The sequence below is a fragment of the Colias philodice genome, unplaced genomic scaffold, assembly GCF_061535455.1.
Source record: "Colias philodice isolate Cphi_HAF_F1 unplaced genomic scaffold, ilColPhil1 Martin Lab GWU primary ptg000018l_1:1-1108441, whole genome shotgun sequence".
In the NCBI taxonomy this organism is placed as follows: domain Eukaryota; kingdom Metazoa; phylum Arthropoda; class Insecta; order Lepidoptera; family Pieridae; genus Colias; species Colias philodice.
In genome coordinates this window covers 161763-176328 of record NW_028322190.1, presented here as the reverse complement: position 1 = coordinate 176328, position 14566 = coordinate 161763, and the positions used below count along the sequence as shown (strand labels likewise).

General features: G+C 33.8%; 1 protein-coding gene across 4 annotated transcripts in view; it reads left to right on the top strand.

The window, feature by feature from the left end:
- The window catches only part of LOC149474831 (zwei Ig domain protein zig-8-like), a 325102-nt gene that overhangs the window by 269672 nt on the left and 40864 nt on the right, over positions 1 to 14566 (top strand). For 3 of the 4 annotated variants that reach the window (XM_089714095.1, XM_089714093.1, XM_089714097.1), the window contains exons 4-5: positions 8826 to 9036; positions 11841 to 11879. In XM_089714095.1, coding sequence (XP_089570221.1) covers positions 8826 to 9036; positions 11841 to 11879 — 250 coding nt within the window. The remainder of the gene's footprint in view (positions 1 to 8825; positions 9037 to 11840; positions 11880 to 14566) is intronic. The other variant, XM_089714096.1, reaches the window with a different exon arrangement.

Here is a 14566-nt window from a genome sequence, read left to right as displayed (position 1 = left end):
TAAAAACATTTCTTATGATTATATCCACTTAAATAATACCGACGATATGGAAACAGAAAATGAAGAATTTTTCATTAATTTAAATATATCCGTCTAAACAAAATATAATTAAATGATACGCTTATAGTATTTAATATTGAAACGTTTTTTACTTTTTTAATAGTAAATTAACCATATCTACAGAAATTCATGCTATTCGATCACAAAATGGCAATTCCAGGAAAACGTAGAGCAAGTTTAAATGACGATGCAGTTGAAGTATAACTCCAATAACTTTAAAAATACAGCATACGCTAGTAAAAGTAGAATCTAGCCAGTAGGGCTGCTGGGACTCTATAATATCGATGTATTTTTATCGACAGTTATCGCTTATTTGATTGTAACTTATAAATAGTTTTATTTAAATTAGAATAAATGCGCTTCTTTTATTTAACAATAGTTTATTTATGACAATATTCAACTTATTATTTTTAACCGACTTCAAAAAAGGAGGAGATTATTGTTACATAGTATATCATAGTTAAACAGCGCTTATACCTCTTATAACCTGAACCTTACCATCATTATTATTATGCAATAAGCAATGCTCTCAGCAGTGACGTCACATACGATACAGCTACAACCCATTATATCGATGTCCAGTTGCCCATCCCTGGTTATTGGCCGTGTGAAATATTAAACGGAAACAATACGCGGAATGAAAGCGAATTCAGACGTGCTGCACGCGTGGAAGCTTAAGACATAAACCAATGCCTTTATTTTACTTATTTCGTATTAGATGTATATTGTATGTATCAAAAATAAAAGATCCTAACCAAGATTAGATATTAATAAAAAAAACTATTAGAAAATAGTTTCATTTCTCTACATCGTGATTTCTTAGCTGCACTTTTTTGTAATTACTGACAGTCTCAGTCGTCTCATGATTCCACACATAGCCGAAACCACAATAAAAGCAATATATTTATTACATGCTCCAAAATCTTCACATTCCAAAATACGACAAGTTACATCATATTTGTAACTACACAGAAACTAGTACAATACAGATATCCGCATTTCGGTTGAGTGACGCCAGCGATCCTCCAGGTGCAGCTCAAAGAGGCCCTCCGCAGTATTCTGGAATATTCCAATATTATATGTCAAAGACACCTCCCTGAATATTTCATGGAGTATTGGAGCTCATCTGATATTCTTTAAGTGCGCCCCGGAGCGTATTTAAAAGTTTTTAATCTGTTAACCGAATTAGTTTTGTTTTCATACATGAAAGAGAGTTCTTTTAAAGGCTATTCGTGCCTTTCATGAGATAACTTTTAAGATGCGTATAAAAACATTTAATCAAAGTTAGTGTTTTATTTTTAAATAAGTGAGATTTCAATTATAATAAAAAAAGAGCTGAAGTTTTGTATGTATTTTTTAAATATCTTAGATTTTTCACAGCTCAGTATAAGCACAATAAGAATTAAAACGTATAAAATATTCATAAAGTGAATTCATGAAGCAGTTCGAAGTTCACGAATCAGTCGTTATTTATGGTCTAAGAGCCCGTGGGAGATCGTCCTTCACCGATCTGATAACCAGATGAGACATATTTTTTATTAAATATTTTTTATAAACAAATATTCCTATAATATTTCCGATAGACAGTTTTGAATTTCGTTCAAAATAATAATTATTTTGAAAGAAATTCATTAAAAATCAGAACTAAAAAATGTCAACCATAGCCAACGTAGTTCGTAAAGCTGTAGAATATTTTGGTTTAAATTTTTTATTTGTACTCACTCATTTGAATCATTCAGTAAACAACTAATATCAAAGAAAGCTTATAAAAACTAACATTACTAAGAACTGTATATTTTTATAAAACAAATACAAAACAGCGGAATATTTTTTATCAAAACAGTATTTACAATCATCGCAAAGGGCTTAAACATTTATCTTCAGAGAATTAATTAAACTTGAAAGTCGATGTTTTTCATGCGTCAATCTCAACTTGTAATATCAGTTATTTGTCAACAAATTTTCAAATGAATATTAACATGTTTATTTCTTACACAAATTTAATTTAATAAGTTGTTTCTAAGAAATGAAATAGATACCTAAGATCGTATAATTTCACACATTAATGATTTTAATAATTATAAATTTACTCATATAAAATCCGACATGGGAAAACATAATTAATTTTATCATTCTTTCTTTAAATGCGTTTTATTTTGAATTATTTCACTACGAATATAATTTTATTTTGCATGTTTTATAATATAATAGCCTCCACCCTACTGATCTGCCATTTCTCCCTCCCCGGGCAAAAAGTGCAAATAAATTCCGGGGCTTCTCTCACGTGAAATCGCAGTCTTAATCCCGCGCTAAGCCAAAAGTAAAACCCGCCAACTTGACGTGCCGCTTAATGTGTTTATGGATCATTTAGCTGAAGAATCTCAGAGGCCCCGCAGTGCTAGAGGCCCCTTCACTCTGGGGCCCCAGACAACGTGCTCTCGAATATAAACATCCCTCTCAACGATATTATACTCGGTACACTCTTTTACACTTTGCCGACATCTGAGATTCACCTCACATTTTTTCGTTATATTTTCTGATAATGGAACTTTTTAAGGAAACACGAAACAACGCCTCTGTTTAGCTTTTTACGTTCAAAATAATACAAAAATTGTTTCTTTTCAGCCCGTACCTCACGTTCTTTCAAAAGAAATTTCATAAAACGAAAACGCATTATTGAGTGAGACAAATATGATTAAACTATTCGCTCATTTGCATCGTTCTGTAAATTACGGTTATTAATAGGGCGCAACGATTGTGTGTTGGATGCAATTTAAATAATTGTATCCAGCCCACTAATGCACTGACCGGCTCATTTGATATTCACGTCGGCACTCGACGCGCAATGTATAACGAGCTGATTGTAAACTGCGACTCATAATTCAGTGGTGTGACCGAAGTGGGGGTGTACGTGTTCCCGTTATCCTTTAATAATATCGCGAGATGAGCCATGAATTTTAAGCGATCCTGCATACTTGTCGTCAAATTGACAGCGGGTTAGTGCGGCGGGGGCCGCGGGGAGCGGGGGAGGGGGGAGGGGGAGAGGCGCACGTAGGGTTACCATTACACCTTAGCAATCAGGACACCGGGTTGCGACGAGGATTCTAGGAATTATCTTTGAAATACGCTAATATTATTCAGCGGGAGAAGGCACTAGACGTGATGTAGCGATATGTTAATGTAGTAAGTAACTTAAGTTTCACTACGTGTAAGATTGAAAGCAATATTCATTAGAGTTGCCATATTTTTTATTCGTTCTTCATAAAACGTGTCCTAAGTCAAATTAGTTTCATCAATACCCATACAATCGCACTCCCCCACCGTCCCACTAAAACACAACGTCTGGTTACTCATAATATAATCACTATCAAGAATGTGAAGTAAATAGTTGGGCTCAGTTATGTTAGGAATTACAAACGCGATCGAACATAATGAAAATTCGCCCACAAAATGTTTGCGGGTTGTCTCCATTGTATCGGTTTATGTGAATACTTGATAACAATATTACTGCGTTTGCGATTACTGTCCGCTTTGTATTGTATCGGTTATCGGATATTGTTACATCTTAAACGGTTCCAAAGTTAACCGTATTACCCGCTCCGTGCACGCTACACTGCGCCGTATGTTCGAACATCGGAGCATCTGTTCTCACACAGCGAGCGATGTAATGCGAGATTGCCGTAATTTATAAGCGAGCAAGGACTTGTATTGAGATACAGTTGCAATAGTTGGTGTTACAATAGTTGGTTTGCGACAATCTGATATGCGAAATGTTTAGTTGTGGAACTTGAACAACTAAATTGGCAATCTGGTTCTTGGGTATAAATTTTTGAACTGTTTAAGTTAATATTAGATTGATAATGAAACATTTTTGAAGTGAAAACTTCTTTAGCGGCGTTGGGTATAAAATCTTAAACTCGCGTCAGGACACGTGGCCTGATCGAAAAAGCGTAAGACGGATGTTTTTTTTTTTAGCCCTTATATTCCATGCGTAAGACGGATACCATTCCAAAATATCAAACATGCTGAACGTTAATAATCAAGTTTTCACTTCTGCCGGCACTCCTGGAGGAGTGCAACCCGTCTTTTTTTTTGTATTTTAGTATGTTATAATAACTTATCACTAAGTAAAAATATAAAAATAAGAGTGCGTCATTTCTAGACATTCAAAAATGTAACTTTGAGTCGATTTTGTCATTGACGTGATAAAATTTATAGAATTCCACAAATGTTTAGCTAAAAGAGCAACTAGATTATGAAATTGCCTGAATAATGTTAATTTTGTAATTTTATTAATTATAACATGCTAATGTAGTACATAAAAAAAGAAACGAGATTATCTGATGCTATTGATTGAAAAAGGCAAAACAGTCAAAACTTGGCCTCTACTATGGCCTCTACCTAAATCTCAAACCCATAAAACCGTGATTTAGCGAAACTAACTTACAAACTACCGCATCAAATGTTTAAAATTATAATAAAATTCTACTCGCAAATAAATGAAGGATAAAGGCAATAATATGTAAATGTTAACCCAAAAAGCACAATAGCGACGTTAGTAAGTTAAACAGAATGTGGTGCAGTCGGCAGTCGGCAGTAAACAGTCTCGACTGCACACTGTACCCCGCGAGTGCTCCTTCGAGTTATGGAGAGGTAACAAAATACTCCCAGGATTTTAAATATCGGCGCCACGGATATAGAAAACTAGATACTTGTAGCCTTTTTTTATAAACTCCAAAAAAATCTTGTAGCCTTTCTATAATAAAATAGTTTTATATCATTATCAAGACTAATATTGACAAGAAATTGTCAAATAAAATTGTAATTTTCAAAATAATGACATAACCAGTTGTATCAGTTATAATTTTTAAGAACTTACAATTACAAACCTGCGACACTGTACTGTATTTAAAGACTCTTCCTTTGTCTTTCTCCTTCCTCTGGCAAAAAACAATCATAATAAATTATAGTATAATTATTATAGTTAACAACTAACTAAACACTCTCCAGTCTATTTGTATCCGTGTTTAGTGCAGTATTCCGGGGCAGGGCGGTCCCGCGAGACCGTAAACCACGCGGTCATAAACTTGTTTACATTTTCAATACTCAAAACTTTTATATACTTAATTCAACGAGGAACGATTGTCGTTTTGTTTCAACCGTTGCATAATTCCGGAAATAAATGTTCAAAACATGAAGAAAATATTCTAGATTTGGTTAATCCATATCTGTATCTGTATTGTTAATGTTTTAACTTTTTTGATATTTTTGTATGATCTCTCTCATGTTTAATTTAAGCTCCTATTCTAGGAAAACTGAACGTATATATAAAAAGAATTAAAATGGCGAAAAAATAATTAGAATAGAATGAGTATACCTCATATTATTTGTTATTTAAAACCTAATTTAAATGTAAATAGAACTTCGAACACTAGAATATTTGTTGTTGTTTACATTATATTTTAACGAATAAAAATTTACGACGGTTCGGTAAAAGAGGCAGAACTTTATTTTTTCTTCCAATGTAAATCTCCGGTACCTTTTATTCTCAAAAAAATATTTTTCACAAAAATAAAATTCCTTTTCAGTTCTGTTCCATGGCCTGAATATTGAAGTGGAGTGAATTTCGATTGCAGCTCAAACAGCGGTCTACAATCTGGAATAGACAAATACGCTCAGCCCCAACTCAGCCCGATACATAATGTATTTAATGTACCATTCCACTCATGAATCACTCTTAATGGATCAGGGAATACTCCGATACAATGAAAAATCTACAACTTCTAGACTGAACGTGTTTATTTTACTACTAGCTGTGCCCCGCGGTTTTACCCACAGTGGTCCACTCCTGTTGGTCTTAGCGTGATGATATAATATAGCCTTCCTCGATAAATATGTTATTATGTGTTTCGTTCCAAGGTAAACAAGATATTACCTTGTATACAAAATATTACTCGATTTTCTTTCTATATAGTCCCTAACTAATAAAGCCTGTTCTATAGAAACGTGACTCCCAAAATATTTACTCGAATACATTTTCTAATACTATATTTACGTCGTTCCAAATAAATTTCACAACTTTCCACAACAAATATATCATTAGGTATCTACCTAATAAAAATATTTGTTGTAGACTGTACTATTTCAATCGTTATTTCCTTGGTAGTTTAAACTGGAATCTCTAAATTGTTTAACAATTTAAATTATTCTTAGATGACTCAAGTTAATTTCTATTCACGTGATAATAGTAATATTCATTCCTTCAAATAACGACGTCTCTAACTTATCCGGCACAAGTTTGACCCATTTCGTGTCGAATCATTATGATTTTCGACTCCCACTCGACTATAATGTTCACACGAATAACTATACGAGTAGGTAAATATTATCAAATGTACGAAATAATTTTTATTTTTTTATTTTTAGACAAAATGTACTCACATTCTACCATAGACGTTGAAGACTTTGTAGTGGAAAGTTTGTAGACACATCACTGAGATTCTTTGATGTAACTATATGATTTTATTATGTGGAAAATTACATCTAATTAAATATGGAGATCAGAGGAACGAAAACAGGTCTTCATGTCGCATCGTAAAAACACAACTATGTATAAAATCTTAGTATAAAATATTACGCTATTTCACGTCAATCTTTTGTCAGAATACCGGAACTTCTTTAATAATTAAAAATGCTTCACAAATTTTCTTTTTATTAAGTAAACAATTTGATTACACAATGTTAGTTATTCCCAATTATACTGAACATGCCTGACTCACATAGGCCCCTATAATATAATATTTTAAAACAGAAAAGAAATATGTAAGAGACTTTTTTCAAGTCAAAAAAATCTGATCCCCATCCTCTATCACTACCACAATACGCATTACGAAGCACTCTACAATCAAGCCGAGTCAATCCTACGACCATAATAAACTAATCAGACTTCATTGGAACAAGGAAATTGTTACAAAGACGCATAATTTAGCGTAAAAAATTGCTTTTCGACAACCTTTGTAAAGCCTCCCTCATTTCCGCTCCACCAAGCGCGAACTCCACTTACATTATATACGTTGATAATTCACTTTGTACTATGAGCGAATACAGAACGCTTGCATATGTGTACGGTTTATAATTATCACATTTTACAACACATGCTTCATGTGAATGAAGCAATTTTGTTTTTAATGCTAGCTTTTTTGCATAATGTTATCAAAACAATATTAATACAAAATGATCCTCAAAATAATATTATATCGTTAAAATTTGAACTATTGACTTATTATATTAAAGCTATTTTAGAAAAAAATGCCACAAATATATTACCTCAACTATCTTTAAATGATTCGATAAGCTTTTTTTAACGCTTCACGTAGAGTGCAATCGGTTTATAAATGGCAATCATATTTTTATAATTCAAGTAGGTGCTTACAAAGATAGCACCTGTAGAAATCATATCAATATCATGTCTGGAAATAACTGCTATAAAATGTAATCATGCATGCAATGTGCATTAAATTGAGATGTAAGAAAATTACAGATAAGAAAATTCTTCATAGTTACATAATATGAGCTGATTCAAAATCTTCTATAATAAGCTAAATGTTTCTTAACTGAACAGAACTACATAGTTCTACGATATACATCTACGACAAGTGTTTAAAATGATTTGATTCTACAATTTGGGATAGGTACTTCCTTCACCAAATTCGCCTTTATTTTAAACTTTTTGAATGCAACTTGTTCGATACGGTCGAATTGAAAAACCTCCTTATTTTTCGGTTGAAACAGCACACACCTCACTCATGAGCGTTCCCTTGGCTTATCCCGCGTGTGCCTCACATCACACATCACACAAGTTATACGCAACGACTAATCCCGGCTCGTTCGCACCGCTCGCACCGGGCGATGAATTTTTTAATAAAGCCGCGTAAGACCGTGTGAGCCTTGGATAAACAGACGCGTGTGACGGTGACCACGTTTGTGATAGGACGGATTTTTTTTTTGTGGGACTGTGTTTTTGGGTATTTTTGAGGAATTATACTATACTTAATTGATCTTTTACAGATAAGTAAACTGGTATCTATTAATCTGCCATATTCGGTAACTATTGCTAAACCATTTACTTCAAAGAAAAGTTACTTACGCTTACGTGTGAAGTATCTTTTCCTATTATTTGAATAATCATGATACCGTTATCGAGTGTTCATGTAACCCTATATTCTTTGTTTATTTAGGCACATAAACAATACTATTCATTTAAATTTGCTTAAGTAGTATGAATAAATATATTATTTGTCCAAGCAAAGGCACAAATTCATTGAAACATTCAGAATTTATAGAACTCTATAAAAATTGAACGTGGTTACGAATAAATGAATTATTAACCTCAAAAACATAATTCTTGGAAATTCAAGCGGCCTGGTCCCCCTACGTTACACGTGCCTCAGGCATTTATTATCAAGCATTTATACGCTCTTCGCAATAATTAACATACGTGATTTAAATGTTCTCTTTGTATCATTTTTATGTAATACCGTTTACGAGCTTTTTCACTTGAGCAATAACAAAGATTTATTATGATTTACTTTTTATTTGTCAATGCTACGTAAGAACTACGTAGATGATCTGTATGTGGAACACATAATAATCTAGCTGGATTATCTATATGATTATGAATGCAAGACGGGATACTCTTGTGTTTGGAAACGGGTTTATCCAATTCTCAAGCTGTGTATTCATTATATTATTGTACTACATTACAGGTGTCATGGATCCGTCACCGCGACCTGCACATCCTGACGGTGGGCGGCTACACGTACACGTCGGACCAGCGCTTCCAGGCCACGCACTCGCCGCACACGGACGACTGGACGCTGCAGGTCAAGTGGGCCCAGCAGCGCGACGCCGGCGTCTACGAGTGCCAGATCTCCACGCAGCCAGTGCGCAGCTTCTTCGTCACGCTGCATGTTGTCGGTGAGTCCACAAACCACTAGCCACTAAGCAATCACCAACGGCTTCACAAGAATCTTAGTTTGTGTTGCCGGCCGTTTAGGATCTAGTGTCATAACACTATATCGTCTGTGGAGTATCATAACATAACATATCGTGATATAACTTGTGCCCTTTTCTTATATACTTGTCTTGTACCTTTGTGTGACGGCGTTTCTTAAAGATTGAAAATATAAGGTAAGTTTCAACGGATTAATAACCTCAGTTAATTACCCAATTATAACATCTGTATGAGTTTCACCATAACATAGAATTCATAACCGAGATAGCAATTATACAATACAAGTATGTTCTTCTACGTGACTTGCAACTGAACCAATAAAAGAACTCATTCTGCGATTCCTTTATAAAGCAGTTAATCCAATCTTATGTACTTTTTTATTAAACCAGCTCACAGTCTGCTCCGTAAAGTAAAGCACACGGAACGGTCAAGCATTTATGCGGACGATGTTTAATTCATGTTATACAATAAATATGGGTATGAGCCCTTCCACGCGCACACCAATATTGAATCACGATTCACGATTGTTGTAAATACTATGCTTTATTCAGACAATACATTCCGCACGGTTATGCATGATTGTCTTTAATTATGTATGTATTTTTAAATCGAGAGTCGTTGGAGGTTTTTTTTTTGTATAATGATTTAGTGACGGATTGTGGGGAATATTGAAACTTACTAATTATGCTTAATCTTCATGAAAAATAATTTGACTAAACATATGTAGTGAGTAATACATACAAGTTTGCTTTTTCTGTTCAGTCTATTAGTATTACCATGATGTATCAAAATATCCAAAAAATTATATCTCTACCGACGCAAACCGTTCAATCATGTGTTTTATAGTTCTTATTCTTATCATATTTTCCAGCGCGCTGGGCACCGAAGGAATGTAAATAAATTCTAGCAAAGATTTGTATTTACCGGCATCGAAACGGCGCTAGAGGCACGTAAACTATTGCAGGCCCGCGCCGGCCGCCCCGCGCCCGCCCCGTGCCGCATGCCGCCCGCCTCATTATGAGATGTTTGCCTTTCATTATCCTGCACAGATAGACACATAGCATACGGGCGTGTCCATTTCAACGGCTTTAATTCACTTTCAGTAGGTGTTGAAGTGGTTTAAATAACAACGTTTCAATATTCCACAATTAAAGCTGATTTATAAAAAGAACGCTCTTTGTTATGTTTTATTAAAAGTCCAAAAATAACAAAGTACGTTGTTTATGCCATGATGTTGTTACGTCATAGCTTAAGTTAAGTGGTGAAACATTATCTTAATGTCTCTTATAAGGGAGCTTTGCTATAAATAAACTGATCGTATTTTGCTAAGATAAATTCATTATAGCCGACTTACGACAAAACACGATCAAATAGAATGTTTTTACTCTACTTTAAGCGCTACTTTACAATATTTACTCAATGAATATTAAATCAAAAGAGACAAAGACCTTAAAATGAATAAAAAAACAGTACAAACAGGAGTTAATATATTTATATCCATTTGCCCTCAATACGGACATAAAACTTGATAAATACATAAAAAGAGAAAAACCGACCCTTGCCCGTTTTACAAAAGACCAATCGACGGTGCCTTCATTGGATTCATATAAAACATGTCCAAATGAAATCCTATTTATTCCGTAAAGCAATCCCGAGCATGAAGGGCCATAGCTCATTGAGCGATTGTCTGTCGGCTTTAAATCAAATGTGTCTTATTTCCAAAATATACTCGGAAGCTCGCAGGCCCGCTCGGGTGGCGCGGCCGGCGGGCGGCTGCGGGCGGCGGCCGGTGTCACGGAGCGTTTTAACATATTTATTGAACGCGACCGTGCTTCGAATTAATCGGCCAGATCGCGCTAAACAGCTATTTGTTGAAAATCCGATAAGGGCCTCCATGTAGCCTTCTGGACTCGTAAATACGAGTTTATTTGTGCCTTAAAAAGGTTTATTTTTCAGATACATCTTGACATTCGTTTGACCTTCATATAATTATAATATAATTGAAACTTTTTAAATAATAATTCTTACCCCATCTCTGTATCAAACTTTAAAGTTCTTGTTACAATACATCTTGTTTCATTAACTTTGAACAATATTTTTGCATAAATATTATTAAAAAGAATTTGAATATAGTATGTATTATAATATACTCTCGTGTGTAAAACAGCGCTTTAAATCACCATTGTTAGCGGACCTAAAAAGATTATATGACCAATTTTACATAAACCATTAATCCGGTGCAAACAAACGTACATTTAACCCCTCGCAGCGGAACAATCTCGATTGTATTTGTCTAAATAATCGGCTCGTTAATCGAAGCACGTCGCCGTTAAAATGCGTTGTCACCCAATATCGCGACTAAATGAAATTCCGATGTGTTATAAATGCGAGATATCGATTCTGCTGAGGTGACTACGGCGCTGACAATCGAATAAACAAATTTTTGATTATTCGATATGTGTTAGGCTGCTTTACGTTCTGTTCTTGAGTAATTGTTATTTATATTGCAGTCTAGCTATTCTTATACTACATTGTATAATTGTCATGGAAACTAAGTAGGATCCCAGAGACTTGTGCAATATTTTATTTATAAAATAAAATTTCACGCAAGGTGACTCTAGTTATACGATACAAATAAAAATAGTGTTTAGATATAGCATGCCATTTATAAAAGAGGAATTTGATACAAACTATATATCTACCTTCAAATCAGATATATATGTCTGCAAGCTTTCTAAATACGTAATACATAAACATTGTTTCACAGATTGCGACGAGATCTACCAAAGGATGTTTTCAGACGCGAGTGAGTGTGTGTCTGTGTTCAACTAATGAGCGTGTATGCGTGTTCAGCGAATGAGTGTGAACGTTTTAATTAAAGACTCTGTTTCTTTACTAATGCGTGTGTGTTTACTAACGAGCGTGTGTATTTCACTAACTTAAGCGTGTTTTTGTCATTAATTTTACTTAAGGAAAGCAATAAGCTAAGAAGCTCTTGACTTCAAAATTAATCAATAACTAGCAAGGCTTAGAAAGAAATCTCTAAAACTTAAACGATATTAAAAGAAACATTTGAAAGGGACGATGGTATAGAACCATAAAATATATCACCATTACACCGATCTCATCTTTCAAATCCATTTTATCAAACGACATTATTCCAAAGAGCCGAGCGCATTATGGTAATATAAAGCTTAATTACTTAATACTTTAAAGTCAGGAGAGTTGGTGCTAAAGTCGTATCTAGTATGATAACGTACAAGTTCCCATTTAACTTCCCCCGAACTTGGGAAGCTCACGAAAGCTCTAACCAGAACTACTTACTGTATACTACGTATTTTTAATTCATTATGTTCAGTCGAACTAGTTAAATGAATTAGATAAAATCAAATTATGAATTAATTTATAATTATATCTGGATATTGTGTGATTTAATTATGATGAGTATTACTACTTTAATCCAAAATTAATTCAACAATCTATCAATAGGTACTTAACACGAACAAACATTTTCCGTGCAGTTAGTAGTGTATTTAGTTTTCAATTCTGAGAATCGCAGGCTTGTAATAAGAACACTAGTGTACTCAATAATTACATAAGAAATGGAGAAGTGATATTAAGTCACATTTATAAGCATTTATTGCTGAAAAATAATCTGAACTCCAATCTATAACATTACATGGATAATAATATTTGTAATACCTATATATTATGTATATAACCATATCAAGATATGATCTTTGAATACACAGCATTATTATTTTAATCAGTAATTGCCTTAAAGCTGAATCCAAACAATGGTTATTGACAAACGAAGCGATGGATCCGCTTCACTTGCCACTATAAACATCAACATCGAATGCACTCAGTATCTTGCTGTAATTCATACAGTTCCATGCTCAATAATATTGCACGCCTCATAAGCGAAGCGTTGAGGTGGGTACTACTGTCACTTCGCGCAAAACATCTGATTTTTCAAACTTAAAATGTCTTTATGTATCATACATTGCACTTGTAAGATAATACATACACACACATATTAAGAAAAAACACTATTTTTAACGTTCATGATATTTTTGATGTCATTTTTGTTATTTAAACTAGTTAAAAAACAGTTTAAAAAAGTTCTGTCTTGGACGTCCGTGTGTCTGTATGTGCGGATCCTTTTTCTTGTTAACACGATAGCGACCGAAATACTTTACTAATCGAGTCTTTTTTTTTTTCTCTTACGCTTGAGTATGCTCAGGAATAGAACCCTTTCATTTTTCAGGGTCTGATTCGATGTGGTTTAATTGTTATTAAATAAACAAAAATAATAATTAATAAATATTTATTAAAAAAAATTATGAGGCGTGCACTTTTGGATTTTCCAAATTATTTGAGAATTGAGTTGAATATTAAAAGACGAATTATACATTCACTTGGAAATCTCAACTATCGTTTCACAGAGCATTAATTCCACATTTAGATTCGTTATCTTCGTTTTATTAAACTAGTTTGGTCGTTTTATAAAACAATATTATTGGTGTGCAAAATCAAGAAGGAAAGAAAATTACCAATTATAGAAATAAGCAGTCGCTACAAAGTTTCCAATTCATCTCTATCATACATCTAAAGAAGCGCTCTCTTTTGCATTCTTATTAGCGCACAACGTGAGGTTTCAATAACTCGCTCTTGGTGGATTTATTTTAATATCAGTTCCGATGAAGATAGCGCAGGCTCGCCCGATCTGCAATGGCATTAGACTTTCATGAGAGCCGCCATGTCAACCCGCGCTTAACATTATTTATTAACCCCTTTGATACACGAACGTTACTCAACGATTTTTTATGTGTGTTACGTTCGATTAAATTTATCGGAAAATTGAAGACTAACTTCGTCTTGTTAACGCCTCTGTAAAATGATATAAGAAGGACAAAAATGTTTTACAAAAGCAGGCAATATGTAATTAATTTTAAAATATGTTTGAAAATAATTTGGAAAACTAATACTTCTCTCTCACTAATACCTACTTAGAAATACATGAGACAGCTGTAGCTTTATCTGTAATCTATGTTCTTAGAATAATTTTAACCATTAAATTAGTAGCCGCGCACGGACTTTTCGGGAGAAACACATTGATATAAACTTTTACAACGCTCTCTTTTAATCTGGTAAGGCGATTAACCATTTGTGCCTGTTATCATATTATGTGGATAGCAAAAGGATTTCTGACTAAACTAACACTGATTGAATACACTCAAATTTTAGTTGTAGAACTTCGCAGAAATATAGTAGATTGCCATTTTGCAATTTATGTTGAAAAAAATACACATTCTTTCAGAACAAGAAAAAGATCACGTACTGATTCTAACCAAAGAGTTACGGAAATTGCACTTTTAATTTAACGATACGCTCTAGATGCAAGAAAAAAGTCGATAAAAATCATAAAAGTCATACTAATGATTCACATCTATACTTATCTATACTTATAATAAATCTGTAGAGAGGCCA